Source organism: Simochromis diagramma, unplaced genomic scaffold (genome assembly GCF_900408965.1).
Source record: "Simochromis diagramma unplaced genomic scaffold, fSimDia1.1 OVJJ01000079.1, whole genome shotgun sequence".
NCBI classification, from domain to species: Eukaryota; Metazoa; Chordata; class Actinopteri; order Cichliformes; family Cichlidae; genus Simochromis; species Simochromis diagramma.
The window spans coordinates 4,329,317-4,351,605 of record NW_024387075.1 but is presented as its reverse complement, the minus strand read 5'-3'; the positions used below and the strand labels follow the sequence as shown (position 1 = coordinate 4,351,605).

At 39.9% G+C, this 22,289-nt stretch overlaps 1 protein-coding gene across 1 annotated transcript in view; it reads left to right on the top strand.

The window, feature by feature from the left end:
• The window catches only part of LOC120742292 (integrin alpha-11-like), a 51,498-nt gene that overhangs the window by 18,799 nt on the left and 10,410 nt on the right, over positions 1-22,289 (top strand). The window contains 20 exon segments of the mRNA XM_040045540.1: positions 1,179-1,291; positions 1,759-1,850; positions 2,100-2,214; positions 2,306-2,433; positions 2,629-2,777; positions 2,866-3,010; positions 3,485-3,650; positions 4,190-4,260; positions 7,427-7,571; positions 8,433-8,581; positions 9,814-9,957; positions 16,272-16,370; positions 16,372-16,476; positions 17,393-17,523; positions 17,687-17,853; positions 19,623-19,762; positions 20,003-20,113; positions 20,462-20,547; positions 20,665-20,875; positions 21,036-21,134. Coding sequence (XP_039901474.1) covers positions 1,179-1,291; positions 1,759-1,850; positions 2,100-2,214; positions 2,306-2,433; positions 2,629-2,777; positions 2,866-3,010; positions 3,485-3,650; positions 4,190-4,260; positions 7,427-7,571; positions 8,433-8,581; positions 9,814-9,957; positions 16,272-16,370; positions 16,372-16,476; positions 17,393-17,523; positions 17,687-17,853; positions 19,623-19,762; positions 20,003-20,113; positions 20,462-20,547; positions 20,665-20,875; positions 21,036-21,134 — 2,566 coding nt within the window.

Here is a 22,289-nt window from a genome sequence, read left to right as displayed (position 1 = left end):
ACTGCCAACTCTTGAGCCACGACCGCCCAGTTAGCTGATATTGTGCTAGCTGCATAATCAGAGGCATAGCTTGCAAGGCAGATTACTCCTTGGAGCGTTTGCTCAGCAAGGGTTCCTCGAAAAGTGACAAACTCTAGACTCCAGCAGCTTTCAGTCACAATAAGAGAAACTAACCCACCCAAGGGTCTAACCTTAGTCCACTCTCTCCAGTTGCTGCTACTCTAGCCTTCACTATGTGAGAGAGAGTCTTGAATAATCTAACTTTTAGTAGCATCAATTTTTTTCATTGTTTACTTAGATATTTAACATTAGCTAAAACAGCTAGTAGAGAATGTGTGTCCAGCACATATTGAATGTGACTGAATAAAGTGCACATTTTTTAAAATGTTTGTCAGTTGTTTATATCATACTGTAGTGGTGATGAATTGGAGGGGTCCCCTAGTGCCCCAACAAACTAAAGTAACGTCACTGAGTGTAATGCAGTTGTTTCTGCCCTGGCTGCAGTTTGCACTTTTCCTGCAATAAAAATAATGTTCACGTCTCCACTCTTCAAAAGTTGTCTTACATGTTATAAAGCATAAGCAAGGGTTTTTGTTTCCTTTGCTGTTGCATCGGTAGTTTTGATTGACACACAGTGAACCGTTGCAGCACGTAGAAAAAGCGATGCTAAAAACTACGATAATGTCTGAATATGAATGGCTTCTAGCCTTGCTGTTGAATTTGATGCTATGTTCCAAAATGTTGACATGAGTGGCAGAAAAGTCCTGCAGCAACTTGAGTGTTTTGATCGGATTCTTAAATGCAAATAAGATCATTTCCTCCTATCGTTACTGAACCTGCACCTCTGACGTCTCTGTTGTAAAGATATTGCTTATAAGCAGTGACTGGTTGTACTGACCAGCTTCTAGGTGTGACTGCATGGAACTGTTAATGATTATGAGACGGGGCAGTGCTGGATTAGATTACACGTAGTGACTTCCATGGAAAAAAGAATGATTAAGTATTTTAGGTCAGCCCATGTGTTTTTTTGTTCCTCTTTGATGTTAACAGTCACCATCATATTCCCTCAGAAAGTTACTTACTGGGCAAAAATTTACTTTTAAATATAAGAAAGTTTGATGCTGTTGCTGTTAAACATTTAAGTGACTAACTTTTGGATTCTGTTTTTTGTTTTTCAGGTTATTAGTGGGTGCCCCGTATGAAATGAACGGTGCTTACCAGACGGGGGATGTTTATAAATGCTCACTGAGCAAACGAACCAACGGCAACGGTTGCGCCAAGCTCAATTTAGGTGCAGTATTAAAAACACCTCTCCATTTTTACAAGAGCATCACGAAAAGAGTCCAAACATTGACAGAGACCATCATAAATGCAAAATGAATGCATGCTTTGTAAAGTTGTTTACCACGGTTCCTGCTTGCTTTTCACCTCATGTGTCAGTAAACATCATGATGACATGTGTCAGACAGAAATGTGGGTACCATAACATGCATTCCACATTTTATAATTTTTTTAAACAGTTTATGTGCATTTCCACTTGTGTGATTTGCCGCAAATGTTACCACATGCCTCTTCATACGGGTTGCACATGTTGTGCTTGTTAGGTAATCACAAGAAGTTTCATGAAGTAAACATTTAGATCTGAGGATGTAGATGTTGCTGACACAAACCAAAGTTCCAGATTGTGGATAGCGTATTTCTTTATGTGTGTTTGAAACAGTCCATCATAGATCTCAGTGAAATTTATTTTCCCTCAAGGAAGGATATCTCTGACAAACGTATCAGAGCGAAAGGACAAGATGAGACTGGGAATGACGCTTACATCTAACCCTAAAGACAACAGCTTTGTGGTGAGAGCCCCTTTAAAAATTAGTTATGTTTTATGAAATATAACAAACAGTAATGGCCTGCTGCTGCAGAACGTTTGAGCGTGTAAGAACACATAAGATTGCAGTTGTCCGAATAAGGGGGAAAAGAAAAACTTCCCACAAGATTGTCTTTTGATTACATGGTTTTAATGCTGCTGTTCTTGGCATGAACCTTGCTTTTTGTATTATGCTGAGGTCAATAATCTTGCTTGTATCAATGCTTTCTTTCAGGCCTGTGGACCATTATGGTCGTATGAGTGTGGAAGCTCGTACTACAGCACTGGCATATGCTCCAGAGTCAATGCAAGCTTCAAGTTCTCCAGAACAATCGCCCCTGCCTTTCAGAGTACGTTTTTAAATGATGAGATTCATTGATGGTTTTAAGTCTCTGCAAAGGATTAGATCCTTATCTGGGAGCTTGTACCTTATCCTTCCAGGGTGCGAAACCTACATGGACATAGTGATTGTTCTCGATGGCTCAAACTCCATCTATCCCTGGTATGAAGTGCAGGCTTTTCTCATCAACATTCTTCAGAAGTTCTACATTGGGCCCGGTCAAATACAGGTTTGTACAAAAACAAACAAAAAAAAAATACTAAGAGAACGTATGTTAAACAGATCTACATTTTGCTCTTCGTTCATAGTCTTTAATGTATTTTATGTTGTTCCGTGTTTTTTGTGTCCTCAGAATTATGTTTCATTAATATGAAGACGATGTTTTTGTTGCTATTGATCACTGTCAGTGCATTTCTTTGTGTAGGTTGGAGTTGTGCAGTATGGTGAGAAGGTTGTCCATGAATTCAAACTCAGTGACTACAAATCAGTAGAGGAAGTAGTGAAAAGGGCACGCAGTATCGACCAGCGGGGTGGTGAGGAGACCAACACAGCTCTTGGCATCAACACAGCACGGTACAGTAACTCCGTTAGTCCAAACGAACACTTCAGTAATCCTGCGTTCTGTACTGCATTTTACTAAACATAGTAAACATGTTTACAGCTCCCAAGCTTTCAAACACGGAGGACGACGTGGAGCCAAGAAGGTGATGATTGTGATAACTGACGGAGAGTCACATGACAGTGCTGATCTCCAGCAAGCCATTGAGGACAGTGAGAAGGACGGGATCACCCGTTATGCCATTGCTGTGAGTCTGCTAGATCAGTTATTGAACTGGATTACATGGCTTACAGTTGAGGTTGAACTTGGTTTTCTAAAGGGCAGTAAATTCCCTGTGGAGCAATGAAACACCATAAACATTAATGAGGTGACTTCATGGGGTTCAATTATAGCAGCTCTCTCAAAAGTTACAAATGGAGCCAAAACACTCAGAGTCCTCCAAGAGCTCCAAACACACACGAAGGCGTGAATGATCTCTTCAAAGCCGCAGTGGTTTTTAGTTTTTGCCATTACTCCTGTGGAGATAGGGCACACATATTTCCATTCAGTGGCTAAACCCTCTGAGTCATTTGGCTGAAAGTCAACTGGAGTTGGTTATCAGAAACCTGTTCAATGAGTGCGAATATCAGCTCGGTTCAGGGCAATTAAAGGATGGGAGATTTGTTATGCTGGTCCTGGCTTCATGCATTTAGTGACAGACTGTTTAATCTGATCGTTTTAGGTTCTTGGCTACTACAACCGCAGAGGAATCAACCCTGAGGCCTTCCTCAATGAAATCAAGTACATTGCCAGCGATCCAGATGACAAACACTTCTTTAATGTGACAGACGAGTCAGCGCTGAAGGATATTGTGGACGCACTCGGAGAGCGAATCTTCAGTTTGGAAGGTTTTACAAGACTTTTACTTTACCAAAATTTCATGGTTAAAGTGAGGCTTTTAGGGATGCACTCACAACACTGTGGGTACGATTAAGTTTATGTGGCAAAATTCAGAAATAATAATGAAAGAACAATAATAATAAACAATAAATGATTAATATAAACTAATAAATAACAAACAATAATCTTGTCTATAGCAAATACAAAGAGAGAGTTTAATAAATGTATTGGTCTCTGGGCAGAAATGTCCTTTTGTTAAAAAGAAACTACACAAATAGCAATATGCACAAAAACGTTGTTCCTCTGTTGTGTAACTTTAAATTAAATACATATTGTTAAAAAGTGCTTTTTGATAACATCATCTTTCCCCTTTTAACAGGCATCATCTTGTAAACATCTCATATTAAAGTCTTAAATTAAACTGAAAGCAATAATTTGTTACACTCCTAGTGGTCATGCTACAAAAGTATCCAGTTCCTTCACCTTTCCGAAAACGTCTGTGCCGCTGCAGTGGTTCAAAACTCTAAAAACTGACTTGTTTACACAGGAACCAGTAAGAATGGGACGGCGTTTGGCCTCCAGATGTCTCAGGCTGGATTTTCCGCTCACAGCCTTGAGGTAAGTCTAACTTCTGCTACCTCCTAGTCTCGCACCATCTGTCACTGCGTAGGACAACACACATTGTCTCAAATTCAGGTCCATCATAACTCCTTCCCAAAACCTGTCATTTATTACTTTCCAGTCCCTCCTGAGGTGCTGAGGTGATGTGTGGCCCTGGAGGTTTAGGTCACCCTGATTTAGAAGCCACTGACAAGAGAAACAGGCCCTTTTTCCACTTCAGCTATGCAGTGAAGACAGCCCTCGCTCCCTAAGGAAGCATATTATTGAAACGCTGAGACAAAAGTGAGACAGTTGTGGTGTAGACTGGCTCAGGTTTTTTCGCTTTTACTCACTATAGACATTGATTGTATCTTAGAGCAGATAGACGCAGGTGTGCTGGATTTACACACAGCTGGAGGAGGACGATAAGTCAGTCTCCTCCAGCTGCTGTTCATACAGTACCAATTCATCGATTTTCATTCCTTGCTTTCTGGCTCATTAGAGACATTGGCTGATGCAACTGCTTTGATTTTTTTTTCCAGTTCGCCTTAACAGCAGGATTATCAAGGGAGAAATAAATATGTCACACACATATATATGTTGAAAAATAAATATATGCAGCCTTTGCAGCTGGGTGGCAGGGGTAGCTGGAAATTTCGTCCACAAGGCTGGATTCCAAAGATGCTTGACATCGCCATTCAGAGTGCTGAGAGCAGGATAACACTGGAAAGAATGTCCGTGCTTTAAAGGAGAAAAACTGCTTTAAGGTCCCCGATGGTTTTGCTGAACTAGTGCCAGCTAGGAAGGGCTCTTATGTCACATATTTTTTAGCCGTCCCATGCAACTTCTTATAGAGCAGTTTCTCAGTGTGCCTTTTTTCTGTTCTGAGCAGCGCTCGAGCTCAGTGGTTAGCACTGTTGCCTAACAGCAAGAGGCTCCTGAGTTCAAACCCACACAGGGTGCTTCTGTGTGGTTTGAATACTCTCCCTATGCTAGCAAAGGATTTCTAAAGGAGCTCCGGTTTCGCCCCTCTAAAAAAGACGGGTCTAGGTTTGTGCTGACGGATACTTAAACTGATGAGTTTTACTTGCTGGTTAAATAAAAGTTAATATTAAAACAGAAAAAATCATATCTGCACAAAAACAGTTTCTGGTGTTTAATACTTTTCAGAATATCCATTACTTGTTTTTTAGCTGGGATAAAATGTACATCCCCAGTACAAAGCTGTGTGTTTGTGCAGCTCTGACTATCTTGAGTACAAGAGTACAGGGTTGCAATCTCAAAATAAAAGCAAGGCATACTTTATGTCCAAAAATGAATCTGCAGTAGAAATAGGTCACTGGATTATGAGGTTGAATTGTTTTGGACTTTCATTTATATGCCATGGAGACCGTTTTGACCAAAACACATAACCACACTGGCATAACGTTGCTGTTACAGAGTGACGTAGTGCAAGCGCGGTAAGCACACAATTCCGTTTTTTAGGAAGGAATAGAAAACCTTCCAACTCATGCTCAAATACTGGAAAGTGTGCTGTCGGCATATTCTGTACAGCGAGAAAAAAAAAAATGGGCCCACTGAACCGAGGAACCCTATAATTTCAGTGTCGCTGATACAAAGTATGGTGAACTACGGAATACAGAAAATCGCCCCTCAGTCCCTCCTCATGGCTACAGCTGATTTCTACTTACAGTTTTGTTTCCTTCATTGAATGTTAACTTACAAATACCATATTTAGCAGAGATCTGATTGGTTTCTTTGCGTGCTTTCATTTATTTTATATTAGTACTTAGCTCTGAAGTTCAGGGATAACAGGAAATATGAGGTTAGGATAAACTTGTGTTCCCTGAAAGGCTTGTTATAGTTGCTCAGCGGGCAAAAGAATCCACAGGGGCAATACCAGAGAGCCCAAAAAATGAAAAAGAATTAACAGGGGCTCTGGAAAAACTTGTGTACATTTAATACAAGAAAGAAAATCCATTTTTATTTTGAACGTTTAATAAAAATGTTTACCGACAAAGAGGGTCGAGCTGATAAAGATTAGTGTCTAAATTGTCTGAAGCTGTTGCTTAAATAGAGACATTCTGTTAGGTTTCACATCACAAGGGGAGAAAAATGCAGACTCACAGCAGGAAGAGTAAAAGCAGAGTTCACAAATCCCAACAAACAGAAATCAAAAATGAAGCAGGCTAAATGAGGAGTACCTGACTGTTGACATGCAGGTGATATGATAAAGAATAAAGGGAGGACAGGACATCAAATTCACTGAAAATTGACCGGGTATGGCAAACAGGTGAGGAATGAGACACAAGTGAAACCATTCAGTGAAGTCGGGGGAGGACAGACAGGAACAACAACAGAAACCTGACCTTCAAAGTAAAAGGATAAAAAATTATCCATGGGACAGACACAGACCTTAACAATAAGTCAGAGAAAAAAGACACACAGAGCAAGACACAAACAGAAACACTAGAGGAACTACTGCTTAATGATTTTAAGAATTTACACAAGCCAAAACCAAGAATCATTACTAGAAGATAGAAAATATGGGAACCAAAAGTTCAGTGTCTGATAGCGCACCAGGAATAAAAACAAGAATCACAAACTCGACTCGGAAACAATGAAACGAACCTAAGTGCGTAAGAATAACCATGAAAACGTCAAACCGCTTAATAGCAGTCAAGTCCAAAAACAAACACCACAAATCCCACAGACCATAATACCTTCAGTATGGTAACTCATTTGGTAAATGTGCAAGAGCTTGTGAGGTTGAAAGTTTTCCACTGTTGTCCTGATATCTGCGTGAATGCTATCCCATGACCTGCTGGAGGGAGCCAGAGGTACTGTATATCCTAATTAGAGTTTCCTGGTATTGTTTGAAGTAGTACAAAAAGTTCAGAACTCCCCTCAGAGTTATCACCAGATTAAATTTCACCATAAGTGAGTCGAACGGTCATTAATCTAGCTAAGGTGAGCCAAACACTCAGACTCTGCCACATAATGCTGATTGGAAGCCTTTATGTTCCATAACTGTGTCCTCACAATCATCGTCACACAGAAATTACTGTGCTGCGTATCCATATGCAACATGTGCAGCACAAGAAGGATTTTCTCTGTTGTTCTGCTGTGTGAATGAAGTACATGCATGCACATCCATTTATTAACTACTTAACGTCACATACAGGATGGGACTCTGGTGGGTGCTGTTGGGGCTTATGATTGGAACGGAGCTGTATTGAAGGAAACACGACAGGGGAAGGTGGTCCCTCCTAAGTTGTCCTACGCTCAGGAGTTTCCCGAAGAGCTCAAAAACCACGGTGCCTACTTGGGTAAGTACTGCAACAGCCTAAGGGAGTTTTAAAAAGTGGAAAAATCTGGACACGTTTTACGGAAATGATTGAAAAGATAAAAGAAATCCAGGAAAGAAAAATGTTATTTTTAGATCAAAGAACCTTTGAGCAATTTTCTCTTATCGGTGTTTAGTTTCTGCTCCAACCTTTTTTTTTGTTTTTGCTGGTGCTGAGATGTATGACTGCTGTGGAATAGTACCAGTTGTTTTAGCTGCAAACCATCTCTATTAAGTGTACCCATTTCTCCAGTGCTTTCCACCATATCCAGCTCCATCTCCACTCCATGACCACAGGCCTCTGCTTTTGCCATCAGTGGTTTTGTCTCTGAGCTTATCCAGCAGGCCGCCAATAGAAGGCATTCTAGTCTGAATCGTAATATGAGGTGGAAGGAGAATTCTGGACAGACAGGGAGAAAGTTAAAGCTGGGGGAAAGAGAGGTATGAAGATGGGAGATGAAGGTGGAAAAGTATACAGCGAGCAATTGGAATTTTTAGTGGGGAAAGACAAAATGAAATAGAAGATGAAATCGGAGAAACCTGAGAAACCAGAACACCAGCTTTTACTGAATCCAGCTTACTGAGATTTAAGTCCTCAAATTGCATCACTATCGTCATTTTCCCTGACTCATGCAAATCACTGCTGTAAGATTTAACATAAAGTTTTCCACTGTTCCTTATACTTTGAATTTACATAAAGATCACTTAAAAAAAGACTTTTAAAGAGCCATACAGAACGGATAGTTATAAAAAGATAAGTATAAGCTGCATACTCTGGTAGCTTTTAGTCTGTGAGTGGTGTTTGCATTTTTATACGTCATGTTTTTTTCTTTTACATAAACAGGGTACACTGTGACGTCTGTGGTGTCAGCCAGAAATGGTCGTCTGCTCGTAGCGGGTGCTCCGCGATTTAACCACACCGGCAAAGTGATCATTTTCACACTCAAGAACTCAGGCAACCTCACCATCCTCCACTCCCTCAAAGGCCAGCAGGTACACAAGCATCCACAGCCAAAAACCGACTGATTCATACTTAAGCAGCTGTATGCCAGTTGATGCAATGATGCAATCCTAATATTGGTCTTGGAAGTATAACAGTCATTGAAGCTATAGCAACCACAGTTTGCCTTACATATGCAGACTAACTGGTTAAGGTTTTAGAACAGGACGTCATCCTTTGATGCCACCCATTCCTAAATGATACCCACTCAAACATCAAACTCATAGATAAAACACAAAAGTGGGTGTATATTAATAAACTCTAGCGGTGGTGTATGTGTATAGCACTGTATAAAAATCAGGATCCCATCTGGCAGTGCAGGACTCTATCTCAGTTAGATCAAAGGGATGGACTGTTTTGTCTCTGTTAAAGACATTTCAGTACCCAGCATATCCTGTAAATTTAGCTTTCAAAACAATTGGAATAACTCCAAATCAATAATCTATAAAATCTGATCAAATGAATGGGAAAATGATCATGACATGCAGTACCCTTTCAGAAAAGGCTGTATATAATCTCCATTACTGTTTCATTGTTTTTTACGATTTTGTGCTTCACTTGGTGTCATTGTTGTTATATCATTTTTAACTTTACGACTTCGACTGGATTACAGATCATGTGTTATGAATTTAATCCGTCTGAGTCACAGTACGTTTTAAGACGGTCATCATTTCAAGGGGATGTGGCTCCGTGTGTTAATGACCACTACACTCAGAACTGGCAGCGGTTCACAGACTACAAGCCTGAAGTGATCTTGCAGCAGCTTACATTGTACCTTGTCAGCAGCAGCTCATCCAAAATAGCAGATGTTTCTTTTTAGAAAATGTTCTTGAGCTGAGAAGTCTTGAGCAAAAAATAAAAATTTACAAGGCAGATGTTTCTAATGATGTTTTATCTACTTCGGTGACTGATCTACGCTCCCTCTGGAAAGCTCCCACAGTCTGAGCTTCTACAAAAGTGTCAGGACTTTTGACCACTAGCAAGCTGCCATTTGCTGACAATATTGAAGTTCAAAAGCCACTCGAGCTCATGAGCAACTCTTCAAACCCAAACATCATGTGGTGCAAAAACCACAACTTAAGAGTATTTTATTTTGTATAGTGTGTCATTTGTGATTGGATTTAATTAACAAACTAAATGCAGGCAATGTCATCATCTGGTTGAATGCTTTTAAACTGATAAATCATACAGATCTTCACACTGCACGCACTAATGTTTCTTTCAGATTGGCTCCTATTATGGCAGTGAGATTGCACCTGTGGATATCGACGGAGACGGCATAACTGATAACCTTCTGGTGTCAGCACCGATGTTCTTCAGCGGAGGCTTGGAGAAAGGAAAGGTCTACATCTACAGAGTCACAGAGCTGGTAGGTATATAAATGCACGCGAGCGTTTGCCAACGACTGCACAGAACTGGGTCGACACATGTTCAATCCCCAGATTTCCCAGTTACACTCTGCTGGTTTCCAGCACCACTGTCAACATTTGACACATGATCTTGTCCAGATTAAATGCGCAGATCAAATGACAGCCTGCCATGCCAGTGTGCCGACTTTATTTGACGTGCAGCATGAACTCAGGAGGAAAGTATTCTCTCTCCTCTGAACCCATTTCCAGCAAACCATTTGGAGGCGAGAACTTTTCTTTAATAGAAGGAAACTTCCCGGTGTTCCAGGTCTGTCATGCTCATTGGAATAATGAATGTCTTCAGCTGTCTCAAATCCATTGAACAGGCATAGAAGGGGTATTTAAATATCCAGTGCACCCCCAAACCACATCACAGGTGGCAGCTTAAAAACTAAACAAACAGAAATCACATGTTAAAAAAAAGTCTCTCTTCACCAGGATAGAAATGCCACATGTTCTGGATAATTAATAATGTGGTTGATTCAGGTGTCGCTCCTGGATGCTGCCCAGTCATATCGTCCTGGAAAATTTCTTAAGTTGGAATTCCTTGGTTTAAAAATAAAAAATAAAAAAAAATATGCAGCTGGGCTCATAGTTGATATTTATAGTCAAAAATGTGATTCTGCACTAATGCATTTTTAATTGTCCAGAGACCAATCCTCAGCAACCAGGAATGTATTATTTTAGAAAGGTTAGTGCTGGCCACTTAATAGACACCAAAATTATTTTTTTTAAAGGATGACCAGCATATTCTTTTATTCTCTAACTTTGCTTCATATAGAAGCTCACACATGAAAGATACACGGTTAGCAACTGAGAGGAGACACAAATCAGTTGTAAGAAGGAAATGTTTCATTAAGAATGACATCTGGTGTGAAAATCTGCCAAATAAAGTATGTAAATTATTTGCTTGTGAGTACAGGAGAAGCTGAAAGAAGCTTTAATTACTTGATAATTAATATTTTGATTGAGAGCACCACAGTTTTTTTGGAGGAAGGTTCAGAGGAGGTTGGAAATTGTTACCATCATGGCTCATCCGGTCAGGATGAGAATGAAAAGTCATCAATCACTTACAGGTTTCTCGTTTTATTTGAATAACGCGTATAAAGGAAAGACACACATGGACTGCGATCTCTGAAAGGAAATAAAGTGTGATTTAAGTAACTCAAAATAATGCATGAACTCAGGAGACTCAAACAGAAACTCACCTCAGCTGCTGCCCCATGTGGGAGTGAAAGAGTGAGCTGTAGGTGAGTGCAGTCCTTATATAACAGGTGACAGGTGAGTGCAATTAAGAGCAAGCACCACACCCAATCAAAGGTGAGGAAAAGAGACAAGGTGCATCTGGTGAAGTGAGTGTGCTGAAAGGTGAGCCTTTACAACAACAGTGGTCAGGTTTCTTTTGTTTTTATGGTACGCCTTCTTGTAAATGAAGTGTGCAGAATTAAATACAAAAGTGATGTATCAGTTGGATGTGTATTAGCAACTGTCCAAAACATTCCTCATATCTGTAATAAATGATAATACAGTGCTGTAAAAGTCACCTCAGTCATAAGGAAGGTTAGTTAACTAAAAGAAAAGGAAAACAAAACTAGAAGTGACAAAGATTTCGGTTATCTAAATTAAAAAATAAAACTAAATTAAAACTAACTAAAATATTACAAACATCCATCCATCCATTCGCTTCCACTTATCCTTTTCAGGGTCGCAGGGGGTGCTGGAGCCTATCCCAGCTGTCATAGGGCGAGAGGCGGGGTACACCCTGGACAGGTCGCCAGTCTGTCGCAGGGCCAACACACAGGGACAGACAACCATTCGCACTCATATTCACACCTAGTGACAATTTGGATTATCCAATTAACCTATCCCCACAAGCTGCATGTCTTTGGACGGTGGGAGGAAGCTGGAGTACCCGGAGGGAACCCATGCAAACACGGGGAGAACATGCAAACTCCACACAGAAAGACCCCAGGCCTGATGTTGGAACTGAACTCAGGACCTTCTTGCTGTGTGGCAACAGTGCTAACCACCGTGCCACCGTGCTGCCCATATTACAAAATATTACAAATATGGAGGAAATGTTCTTAGATTTAGTGGTTTGGTAATTTTCAATTTTCAATTATTTTTTTTATCAAACCCTGCCTCATGAGGCTTTGATAGACTTTGGATGCCTTAAAGACTGAGTCAACTACTTTGTAAAAGGTTGGTGTTGTTATTGTAGTAGCTGTTCTGATGTTAGACATATATCCTCCATACAATAATAATTAATAAAGACAAGACTGAAACTAATAGAAGCTAAACTTAAACTAAACGGACTCTGGAAACGAACTGAAATTTGTTTCAAATCACAAAATGAAAACAAAATAAAAACACAAACGAATGCAAAATTTCAAAATTTCTCCTTTGTTATATATTTATTTTTATTTTGTGTGTAATTTTTGGCAATGATTTTGTCTCATGCAGTTCTCTCCCTGTATGTTAAAACACTATCCCGAGTATCATCTAAATGAATAGACTAGTATGACTTCACTTATAAGAAATGTTTGCCTGATGCAGATGGGATGATGAAAATGATATAAAGTGCACCATATTACAGAAATAAATAGTAAAGAAAACTCTGTCCAAATCTAACCAAAGTTACCTAAAATCTGGCAGCCGATGAAAAATGGTTGCTTTTTTTTTTTAAACTTGCTCCTAAGCCAGTACAGACTGGTTATGACCCTTCACGGCCTTCTGGTTGAGCCATGTGTTTCACATTTAAACACTGCTGACTGTATTTTTCCCTGTTTCTCTATCAATCTGCTTCTGTGTCACACATGCTCACATCAGGTAGCTGAGAAGTTAAAACTACCATCCTAAATCAACTCCTTTCACGTTTATTCAACTGAAAAAACAAGTGATATCATGTTTCGTCTGCCAGCCCTGAATTATGTTATGATCAGGGATGCCAAGTGGAGCAATGATATGCATGACTACTGATCGACTCCATTATTTGGCTCCATTCTGTCAGATTGCCTCTTTGAAAAATGTTCCAGACGGGTGGTTGCTTTCATAGATGTGGCTATCGTCTATCTGACTCAACACTTACTAAGAATAGAGCGTCAGAATAAATATACTAAAGTTATATGACAGTCTTTAGTTCTTTTACTGCCCGAAGGTGAAATTCCTCCATGTTTTCTCTCTTTTGCCAGATGTTTAAGATATTTCAGTTCAAACAGGAAGAATTAAAGGCTTATGCAGAAAACACTGAAGCGTTGCCAAGCCTTATCTTCTGTTTGATTAGAAGAAAATATTGTTTCTTTTTCTGTTTAAAGCACGACATGATTGGTTAACTAAAGATGTTTTGGTGTAATTGAAACAACAAACGCAGCTGGACCGAGGGCAGAGAACAAAAAAACTTCCTTGCTCTTATTATGAGATGCCTAAATAAATGAACTGCGGATGATTTAACGAGCAGTTCTGTCCTTTTAATGGAGAAATGTGCTGAGCCTGAAGGCATTTATTATTCTGTTAAATGGAACATATGGTACACTGGGACTTTTTGCATGCTATTTGTAAAAATGGCTTTTTGACACAGTAAGCTCTTCATTTACAAAAAGACTGGAACACTTTGCATACGTAGATATAATTTATATCTACGTATGCTATGTGTGAATATAAATAACAATGATTTTGCTCCAATGATTTGGGAAATTTAGTTTTAATAACAGTCAAAGGCATTTAGGAACCATGAGAGCTAAATTGCACCAAATGTTTTCTGTTGCCGACAGGTCTGGACAGCAGGAAGGCTAGTTTAGCGCAGAGAAACATGGCATTGTCCAGCATTGTTGGTGCCTTCGCCCATATACAAGTATCCAATGTACCAGACACACTAAACGTCTTATGAGCTGCGCACTCATAAGGATGTTTCTGGTTGAATTGGCATGGTTGTCACCGTGCAGTGACAAACTGAGAGTTGTCATGATCAGTGTTGGTCAAGTTACTGGAAAAAAGTAATCAGTAACTAATTACCGATTACTTCCCTAAAAAAGTAATCCCGTTACTTTACTGATTACTTATTTTCAAAAGTAATTAATTACTTAGTTACTTAGTTACTTTTTAAAAACACGATTTACAACCTGAGTAGGTGATAAAGCGATAGATCTTTCAGCCCAATTCTACTTTTTCTGCATAATCCATCATACAAAATGTAATCAGATGGAAAAGTCTCTTTTTAAATCTTGTTTTATTAGTGTTAATCTTTTAACTTTATGCATCAAGCAAAAATTTAATTATATGCAACATTCTCTGACTGGAAGAAATTTGTTTAACATTTAAACTTATTTTCTGCACATTCCAGCACATAAAATATTTTTTTTTGTGTGTGTGTTTACACTCACTCTTTCAAATAGATGCAAGTAAAACACAGCAGAAAATAAATAACATCAAAGACTCAGCGGTCCTGTTGCTCTATTTTCACCTGTAAAGCAGGAGTGGAGGTTTACCCTGGTGCAGGTGTGCCGCAGCGGTCAGTGGAAGAATCCGCGAGTTTCTCTGTGAGTTTCCCATTAAGTCGTAGCGCACTCGGTGCTTGCTTGGAAGTTTAGGGGTTTTTTTCGCTGTAAAAAGAAGTTTTCTTCCCACGCACAACGGACACTAATGTTTTTGTCACTTTTTATGGAATCAAACTCAAAGTAAGGTCAGTACTTCCACGCTTTAAAGGCTGCACGCTCATACTCTCTCCCACACTCATATGATCCACTGTTGATCTGCGCACAGCTGTTGTCACGAACGGCGCACTCGCTTACGTCACTGTCATGAGACATTCTCGCAAAAAAAATCACGGTTTTAGTAACGCAGTAATGCAGCGTTCCTACGGGAAAGTAACGGTAATCTAATTACAGTTTTTGCAATAGTAATCCCTTACTTTACTCGTAAGTAACGCGTTACTGCCCATCTCTGGTCATGATTATGTTTTGGTTGAATTATCGAAATTATCAGCCATTCTGTCAACCCCGTTAACCCTTTAAACCATCATTGCTTTAAACCTATGCTTCCCAACCTTTTGGAGCCACAGCACATATTTCGCATTTGAAAAATAACACGACACACCACCAAACAAAACTGTCACAAAAAGCATATTGATACATTTTTCCCCGAGCACCAGGTATAGCGGAATTTGCTCGGTTTGTCCCCAGTATACCTTTTTTGCTTTCTTCTGACCACTACTCATGCTATTGTCTTCATCTAGGTCGGAATTTTCTCCAGGACCCAGGTCATACTGACTAATGTTTCTTTTCAAATATTTATCTCTTGCTATCACCCGCTGTGTTTTCTCACTCAGAGGATGACTGTTATGTGACGTATTCTTGGTCTTCTTCTGTTTTACTGGCAGTTGGCAACCCATTTAATTAGAGCAGGTAGTTTTACTGCCTTCTAGTGGTAGAGAGTGTAATTGTTCTGCCCATTACTCACGCAGGTCGCTTAGAGTACTAATTGACTGGGACCAGACAAGCTTCAATGGCACACGTGATCGTTTCTCACGGCACACCTATATCCCGTGGGACAGTGGTTGGGAAACACTGCTTTAAACTATAGTGCTGTTAGTTGTGCTACAGTGTGAGTAAGTAGGAATGACACATACAAACCTCAGCCAAATTATTTCTCATACAAAGGTCAGCTTTAAACATTATTATTCAAGTGCAGCAGTTCAAGATGTGCACTGCTGTCTCTGGCCCACTCAGAGTTTGTGATAAACTCAGCAAAGAAGAGGTCATGAAGACAGTCAAAACAAACCAATGCAACAAGCCAATATGACTTTGAAAGAATTCCTTTAATGAATGTGAGTAAACGTAACAAAAGCGAGGCTCGAAAATATCCAAATAACTCTAAAATAATCCAGACTTCTCATGATCAGTCATTTACTCCAGTTGCTAATACATGGGCTGATGTCTAGGGGGAGAATCCAGCTTTGGAAAGAAATGAAAAGCATTCTGATCTCTTGCTGTGGTTAACAGTGTTTTATTTCACTAACTCTGTTTATTGTAGTTGATTTTGGGGGGGGATGAGCAGCCAGATCCCCCACTATGGGAATCCCCACTAATGCTAATGTCTATTTATCAACACCAGTAACAAAGTGGATAGTCACGAATGTTTGTGTGAATAAAAACAAACTGTTAAAATTCTCCCCCATGGGACAGTAGCCTCTAGATATTTATGTGTGGGAACCAAGACAGAAACAAGACCACTGTATTAGGAGTAACAATTACAACTGTCATTTTTTCCTCCCCCTCAGAATCGTTTCTTCCTTGAAGGATCGTTGGAAATTCACAACGGTGTCCAAAACGCTCGCTTTGGCTCTTCCCTCGCTCCTGTCCCTGATCTGAATGGTGATGGGATTCAATGACTTGGTGGTGGGAGCTCCATTGGAAGATGAGCATAAAGGAGCCATTTATATTTTCTTTAGCCAACAAAACAGAATACTACGCAAATATAAACAGGTAGGTGGTGTGGTGCATTACACTGTAGCACATACATGTAAACTTTCCCAAAGCTGGGCAGCCGTGGATTTATGTATATTTCACTGTGGCGAAAACTTGTGAAAGTCTTGATTCTTCCTACTCATAACAGCTTAGATGAATGCACTGACTGTGCAAATATGCAACAAGTTGTAAAACTGTAAAACTTGGATTAAATGATAGATTAAAAGCAAGTTTAACGGGTGGGTTAAAAGCTGAAAGACATGGTGGCACAGTATGTTTGCATGTTCTCCCTGTGTCTGTGTGAGTTCTCCACACGGTACAAAAATGTGGGGTTGGTAGTCTGTCTCTGTGTTAGCCCAGTAACAGACTGGCAGGTTGTACCTGGCGTATGACAGCTGGGCTAGGCTCAAACTCCCTCCAGCATGGATGGATAGATGGGTTACAATCTACTTTATCTTAGTAGGTGAAACTTACAGCATGTACTGTAAGCTAATTATTATGAGTGACCCTTCTGTAATTTCTGTATTTATTAAATACTCCTATACTCCTATGCTATTAAAGGACCAGTTTGTAAAATTTATCGGTGTATACCAGTACGGTTCCCAACTGAAATCAAGTGAAATCAACTTTCCATTAGAAAACAGGTAAAAGCCTGTTTTTAGAGCCAGTGTTTGGTTTGTCTGTTTAGAGATACTGTAGAAGAAATGGTAGTAACATAGAAGACTACATGGAAGAGGACTGCTTGTTTTGTAGGTAACAAAGACAATATTTGCAGGAAATATTCACTCTAATAAAAACCCAACCCCTCAAACACTGGAGCTTTGCAAAAAGTTTGTTTTCATTTGCAAAATCGTATATATGGGTGCACTGAATTTTAAGCAGATTATTGTAAGCATTGATTGTTGTCACTGTGAACCGTGTGTGTTTGTTTCAGAGAATAGCAGCTGCAGATTTGGCTCCTGGCCTGCAGTACTTTGGCCGTAGCATCCATGGCGTAATGGACATGAACGATGATGGTTTAGTGGACCTGGCTGTAGGTTCCCTCGGTGCTGCTGTTCTACTTTGGTCAGTATTTAAAAATAAATAAAATAAAATAAAATAGACATTGTAGTTATTCCTATAAATTTATTTTGGCAATTAATTGAAAGATTTTCATGATCCTTGGTTTTGCATTTTAACTGCAATTTTTAAACGTCTGTCATCTGTCACGCCCTCTCTGCCCTCACAGGTCCCAGAGCGTTGTTCGTATTTATACCACTGTGAGGTTTGAGCCCAGTAAGATCAACATCTTTGTGAAAGACTGCCAGAGAGGTGGCAAAGACGTGACCTGCATGTCAGCCATTGTATGTTTCAACATCACAGCCAGGACAGCCATTTCTCCCACACAGGAAATTGGTAAGCCAGCAAAAATAATCCACTGCAAAGTTTTCTAGTTCTTCCACATGACAAGATTGGCACTTGGCAAGGTGAATAAAACTACTTATTGCCCAGCCTAGAATACTGACAGGTTACAAAAAAGATTTATGAAAGACAAAAACACAAACTTGTTTCACAGTAGAGCGCTCAGTTTTAGATTTTGAGACAAAAAAGACTTATACGTTAGTGGCTCTGGATATTATCACGTCATTATCAAATCATTTTTTCTGATGTATTTGAACAGTATTCATGTATATTTTGGACCCATAGTTACTTAATAGTTCAGCAATGTGGATATTTGTTCAAGACAAGATGAAATATAACTGGTTTCAAGTGAAAAAAGGCAATTCATGTATGCATATATTTATATATCTTTCATGTCCTTGCTTCAATGCACTTTTCAGCATATGGCTGCCCATAAAAACTCTGACGACTCCTTTTACTTTTAATGGTGCCAAAGTAAAATGTTTCTTTTCTAGCATAAGAGGTTCTGATCTCACTGTTGTTTCTCTGCCAAAGCTAATGTTGCTGCCTTCAAAAAAACACCGTGTCTGAGCCACTGTGGCGCTATCAAATGTTCCTTTTCGTGCGCGAGCGCTGTTAGGAATGCATCTGGAAGTTTATCTCTGCTCGGCTGCATTCGGCTTCCTCAAAATAGAGAGATTTGTTTGATGGTGGTGAAAGGTCCCAGATAACTCAAGTCTGCAAAAATGTGCTGTGCCACCAAAAGCAACCCACATGCATTTAAGTGCAGCGTTTTTTTCAGCTCGCAGTTTGCTTTAATAGCTATCATGACAGGGTCCAGTTTCACAGTGAAGCAGGGCTCAGTGGCGGAGGAAGGAGAGGTGTAGTGGAGCATGTTCTGAGTTAACCTCTTGACCCCGTGGCATCTTTATCATATCTATCATATGTGCCAAAACAGAGGAGAGGAGGAACAGAGGGAGGTAACTTACCCTTCATGGTTGCATACAGTGGAACACGTTTATTTAATTTTCCTTTCATTGTCGTGTCTGGGTAGTAATGGATGGCAGATGTGCTGCTGTTTGTGAAATCTCTGTGGTCTGTTGCATAAAATGGTTCTTTTTTTCAGCCATTCATTTTTATGCAAATATATATTTAGAGTGTCTTATAGCGAGCTCTTTAAACAGACAGGCTGACTTACTGCGTACTGCGTTGCTATGTATCTCAACACTTTTTCAGAGTGGAAAAGTACAAGTTAAAGACTGAGGATGAAAAATTGCTTTGGAACTTGCAGTTCTCCTCATCTAAAGAGGAAAAACTTTTACTGGTAATTGCGATGTGGTGAAAAGGACAGAAAAAGTTCCAAATGTCATATCCGTTATCTGCACGGATCTTTTTTGCGTAACATATTAAGATCTCTGCAGCTCTGTCAGCTTCTCTAGCTGACCTCAAACATAACACATGCATGAGTTTAGCCTTGGTAGATTTTTCCTCATGCCATGAAAGCCTCTGAAACAATGCGGTTTGGAAATGAGTCAGTACTGAGGCCAAAGGGTTTGGATTCTTATATGTGTTGGTCACACATGTAGCGTATGTTAGGAGCCAAGCTGATATTGCATTGCAGTGCTACAATGATGTAATTTACCATCTCCTTTTGCTGCCATTTATCAATTACTCTGTACTAACATAAGTAAGAACAGAAGCGTGTCTGTCTTAAAAACACAAACAGGATTTTTCACGGTTTCATATTGAAATGTAATATCTTAATTCTTCCTACAACCCACTAGGGATCAAGTACAATGTCTCTATCGCGGAGAAACGTTACAATCCTCGGGCGATGTTGGATAACCCGAATAAGATGCAGCCTCAAAACTTGACCCTCCTTCCGGGAGAAGAGACCTGCGAACACATCTACTTTTACGTCATGGTGAGATTCAGTTTTAATGTTATTTTGGTTGCTTTTCTTCTTACAAATCATTTCATAATCAAAACAGTTCTGGCAGAATTGCTCAGAAAATATCACTATGGATATTAGTCACTGGCTAAAATCTAAAACATACATGTATAGACTTGTTCAAAGTAAAACAGATATTTGAGTGTCACAGACAAAGTGTCATAATACAGAAAATCTGCTGGTTAATTTCTGAAAATAACATTTTTACATTAGGAAACGACAGACTACGCCAGACCCATAGTGTTCACTGTACAAGTGGCACTACAAGATCCAGAAAACGCACCAGTTCTAGATGACAGCTGGCCTACTGTGGTGAAGACTGAGGTAAGAGACAATCTGGCAATGTCCTATATTTCAACATGCTGCTCAGCTACATAGCTACATAGCTATTAGCTTTGCATAATGCATAGTTCAAAGAGGTTTGGACAGCAGGTGGATGAGGCTTTTCAGAGCTGTATGCCTGTAAAGAAAAATATCTCCCACCAAGTAGTTCGAGCAGTCGATGTTTAACACATATACTGACCTCAATATTTAGATAATTTGGCCATGATTAATATGAGCCTCCTGAGAAAGAGAATACAACAGAAAACAAGGAAAATCAATCATCATCTGGGTGAAATATGAAGCAGCAGTAGTTCCTTTGATGTAAAAAGATCTTGTCTCTTTGGTAAGCTGCCCTTTTGGAACGGCTGTGACGAAGACGATCGCTGCATCCCCGACCTGGCGCTGCAGAGCATGAATGACCTGATGACTCCAAAGTAGGTATACGCATATTCATCACCATGCCTACAGTCGCACAGTGGGACAAATTTTATTTGCACACTCGCAACGAGTAAATAAATAATGCGATGCCTTCCTTCCTCGCTGCTTCCCAGACAGTTCTGTGCACAGTCCGTACAGTCTCGTGGTGCTTTCTGTCGCCGTCAAAGTGAAGGGGAGATGGAGGGATCTCTCAGGGTGCTAGAGGCAACCAGGCGGAGGATGGTGGTGGATGTTCGGCTGGAGAACAAAGGAGAGAACGCATACAACGCTCGCCTCAACATCACCTACACACCCAATCTGCACTTTTCTAGCCTCATTGTCAAGGTGTGTTATCATGACCTTAAACTCTTCATGTGGTTTATCAGGACAGATGTTCTCAAATAGCCTAAAAGGTCTATGTTACTCCAAAGAGTCCGAGGTTTAACCATCAGGTAAGGCGAAATAAATTCTACATTTATGACTAGCAGTGACATTTTTCATTCAGGACAACTCGGACATCAAAATAGAGTGCTACAGTCAGGACAAACTGAGGAACGAGAAGCTCTGCAATGTCAGCGCACCCTTCATGAGGGCCAAAACACAGGTGAGTTAACCATGTTTCTTCACGTAATTCATATGTGTCGTTGTGATTTTTTAATAAGATAAGATAAGGCTTATTGTCATTGGCAGCAAAAGGATAAATTGGATTCATTGCCATCGGAGATTTAACTAAAAAACATCTCAGGTTGAAAAGCTGTAACTTTATTACACTATAATGTTTTAGGTGTTTTTGAAGAGGTGTCTGGAAAAGCATAAAGCTGATGCAGCCCAGTGAAATTCATCCGTATGCCAGTTTTTGTACCGATTCCCAAATAAGATTAGTTGGTGCCACTGGAGAAAATTGATGCGAAACACCAGTATAAAGTAATTCATCATTCAAGAAGAAACTAAAGTCTTGCTCCTCGTCTGGGTTCTGATTTCAGGATTTAGAAATCTGAGAGAACTCAAACCCCTATGTCAAAACAGAAATCAGCATTAATTTTCTTTCAGTATCTCTGCCTGTGCTCATCGGGTTGTATTTGCTTAGAAGAGAAGGGGTGGAGATGCCAGATGTTGGCTCTGTATGTTCTGCCTGTTTTGCTCTTCTCCAGAGTTTTCAGCCAACTGCTGTTTTAGTATGTTTCATCCAGGCTTTTAACTCTGCCAAAACATGTTTACGAGAACAGTATCGTCCTCAGAAAGCACATTTATATGTAATAATAAACATAGTTCGCCAGACCTGTCCCGTATTAAACCTGAATGCATCATTGTTCATGTATAATGCGAGCACGAAGTGCATTGGGGACCACGAACACGCGCTGCAACTTTATTGGGTACACCTGTTCCACTGCTCGTTAATGCAAATATGTGAGCAACCTGTAAAGTGGCAGCAGCTCAGTTAACAAATATCAAATACACCAACTTAACATGCTAATGTTTCAGCCCTGTACCCTTCATCATATCATATTGCATATATTCATCAGTGCTCTGATGAATGCCACAAGCCTGAAACGTTAACACAACTGTTGGCATGGACTTTGAATGTGACATGTCTGATGTTGTTAGGGGGTCTGGTCCTGAGTACTTCAGAAACTGCTGATCTAATGGGATTTTCCCACACAGCCATCTCTAGGGTTTACAGAGAAAAAGAGAAAATATGTGTCAGCCAGCAGCAGTTCTCAGGGTGAAAATCCATGTTGATGACAGAGGTCAGAGGACA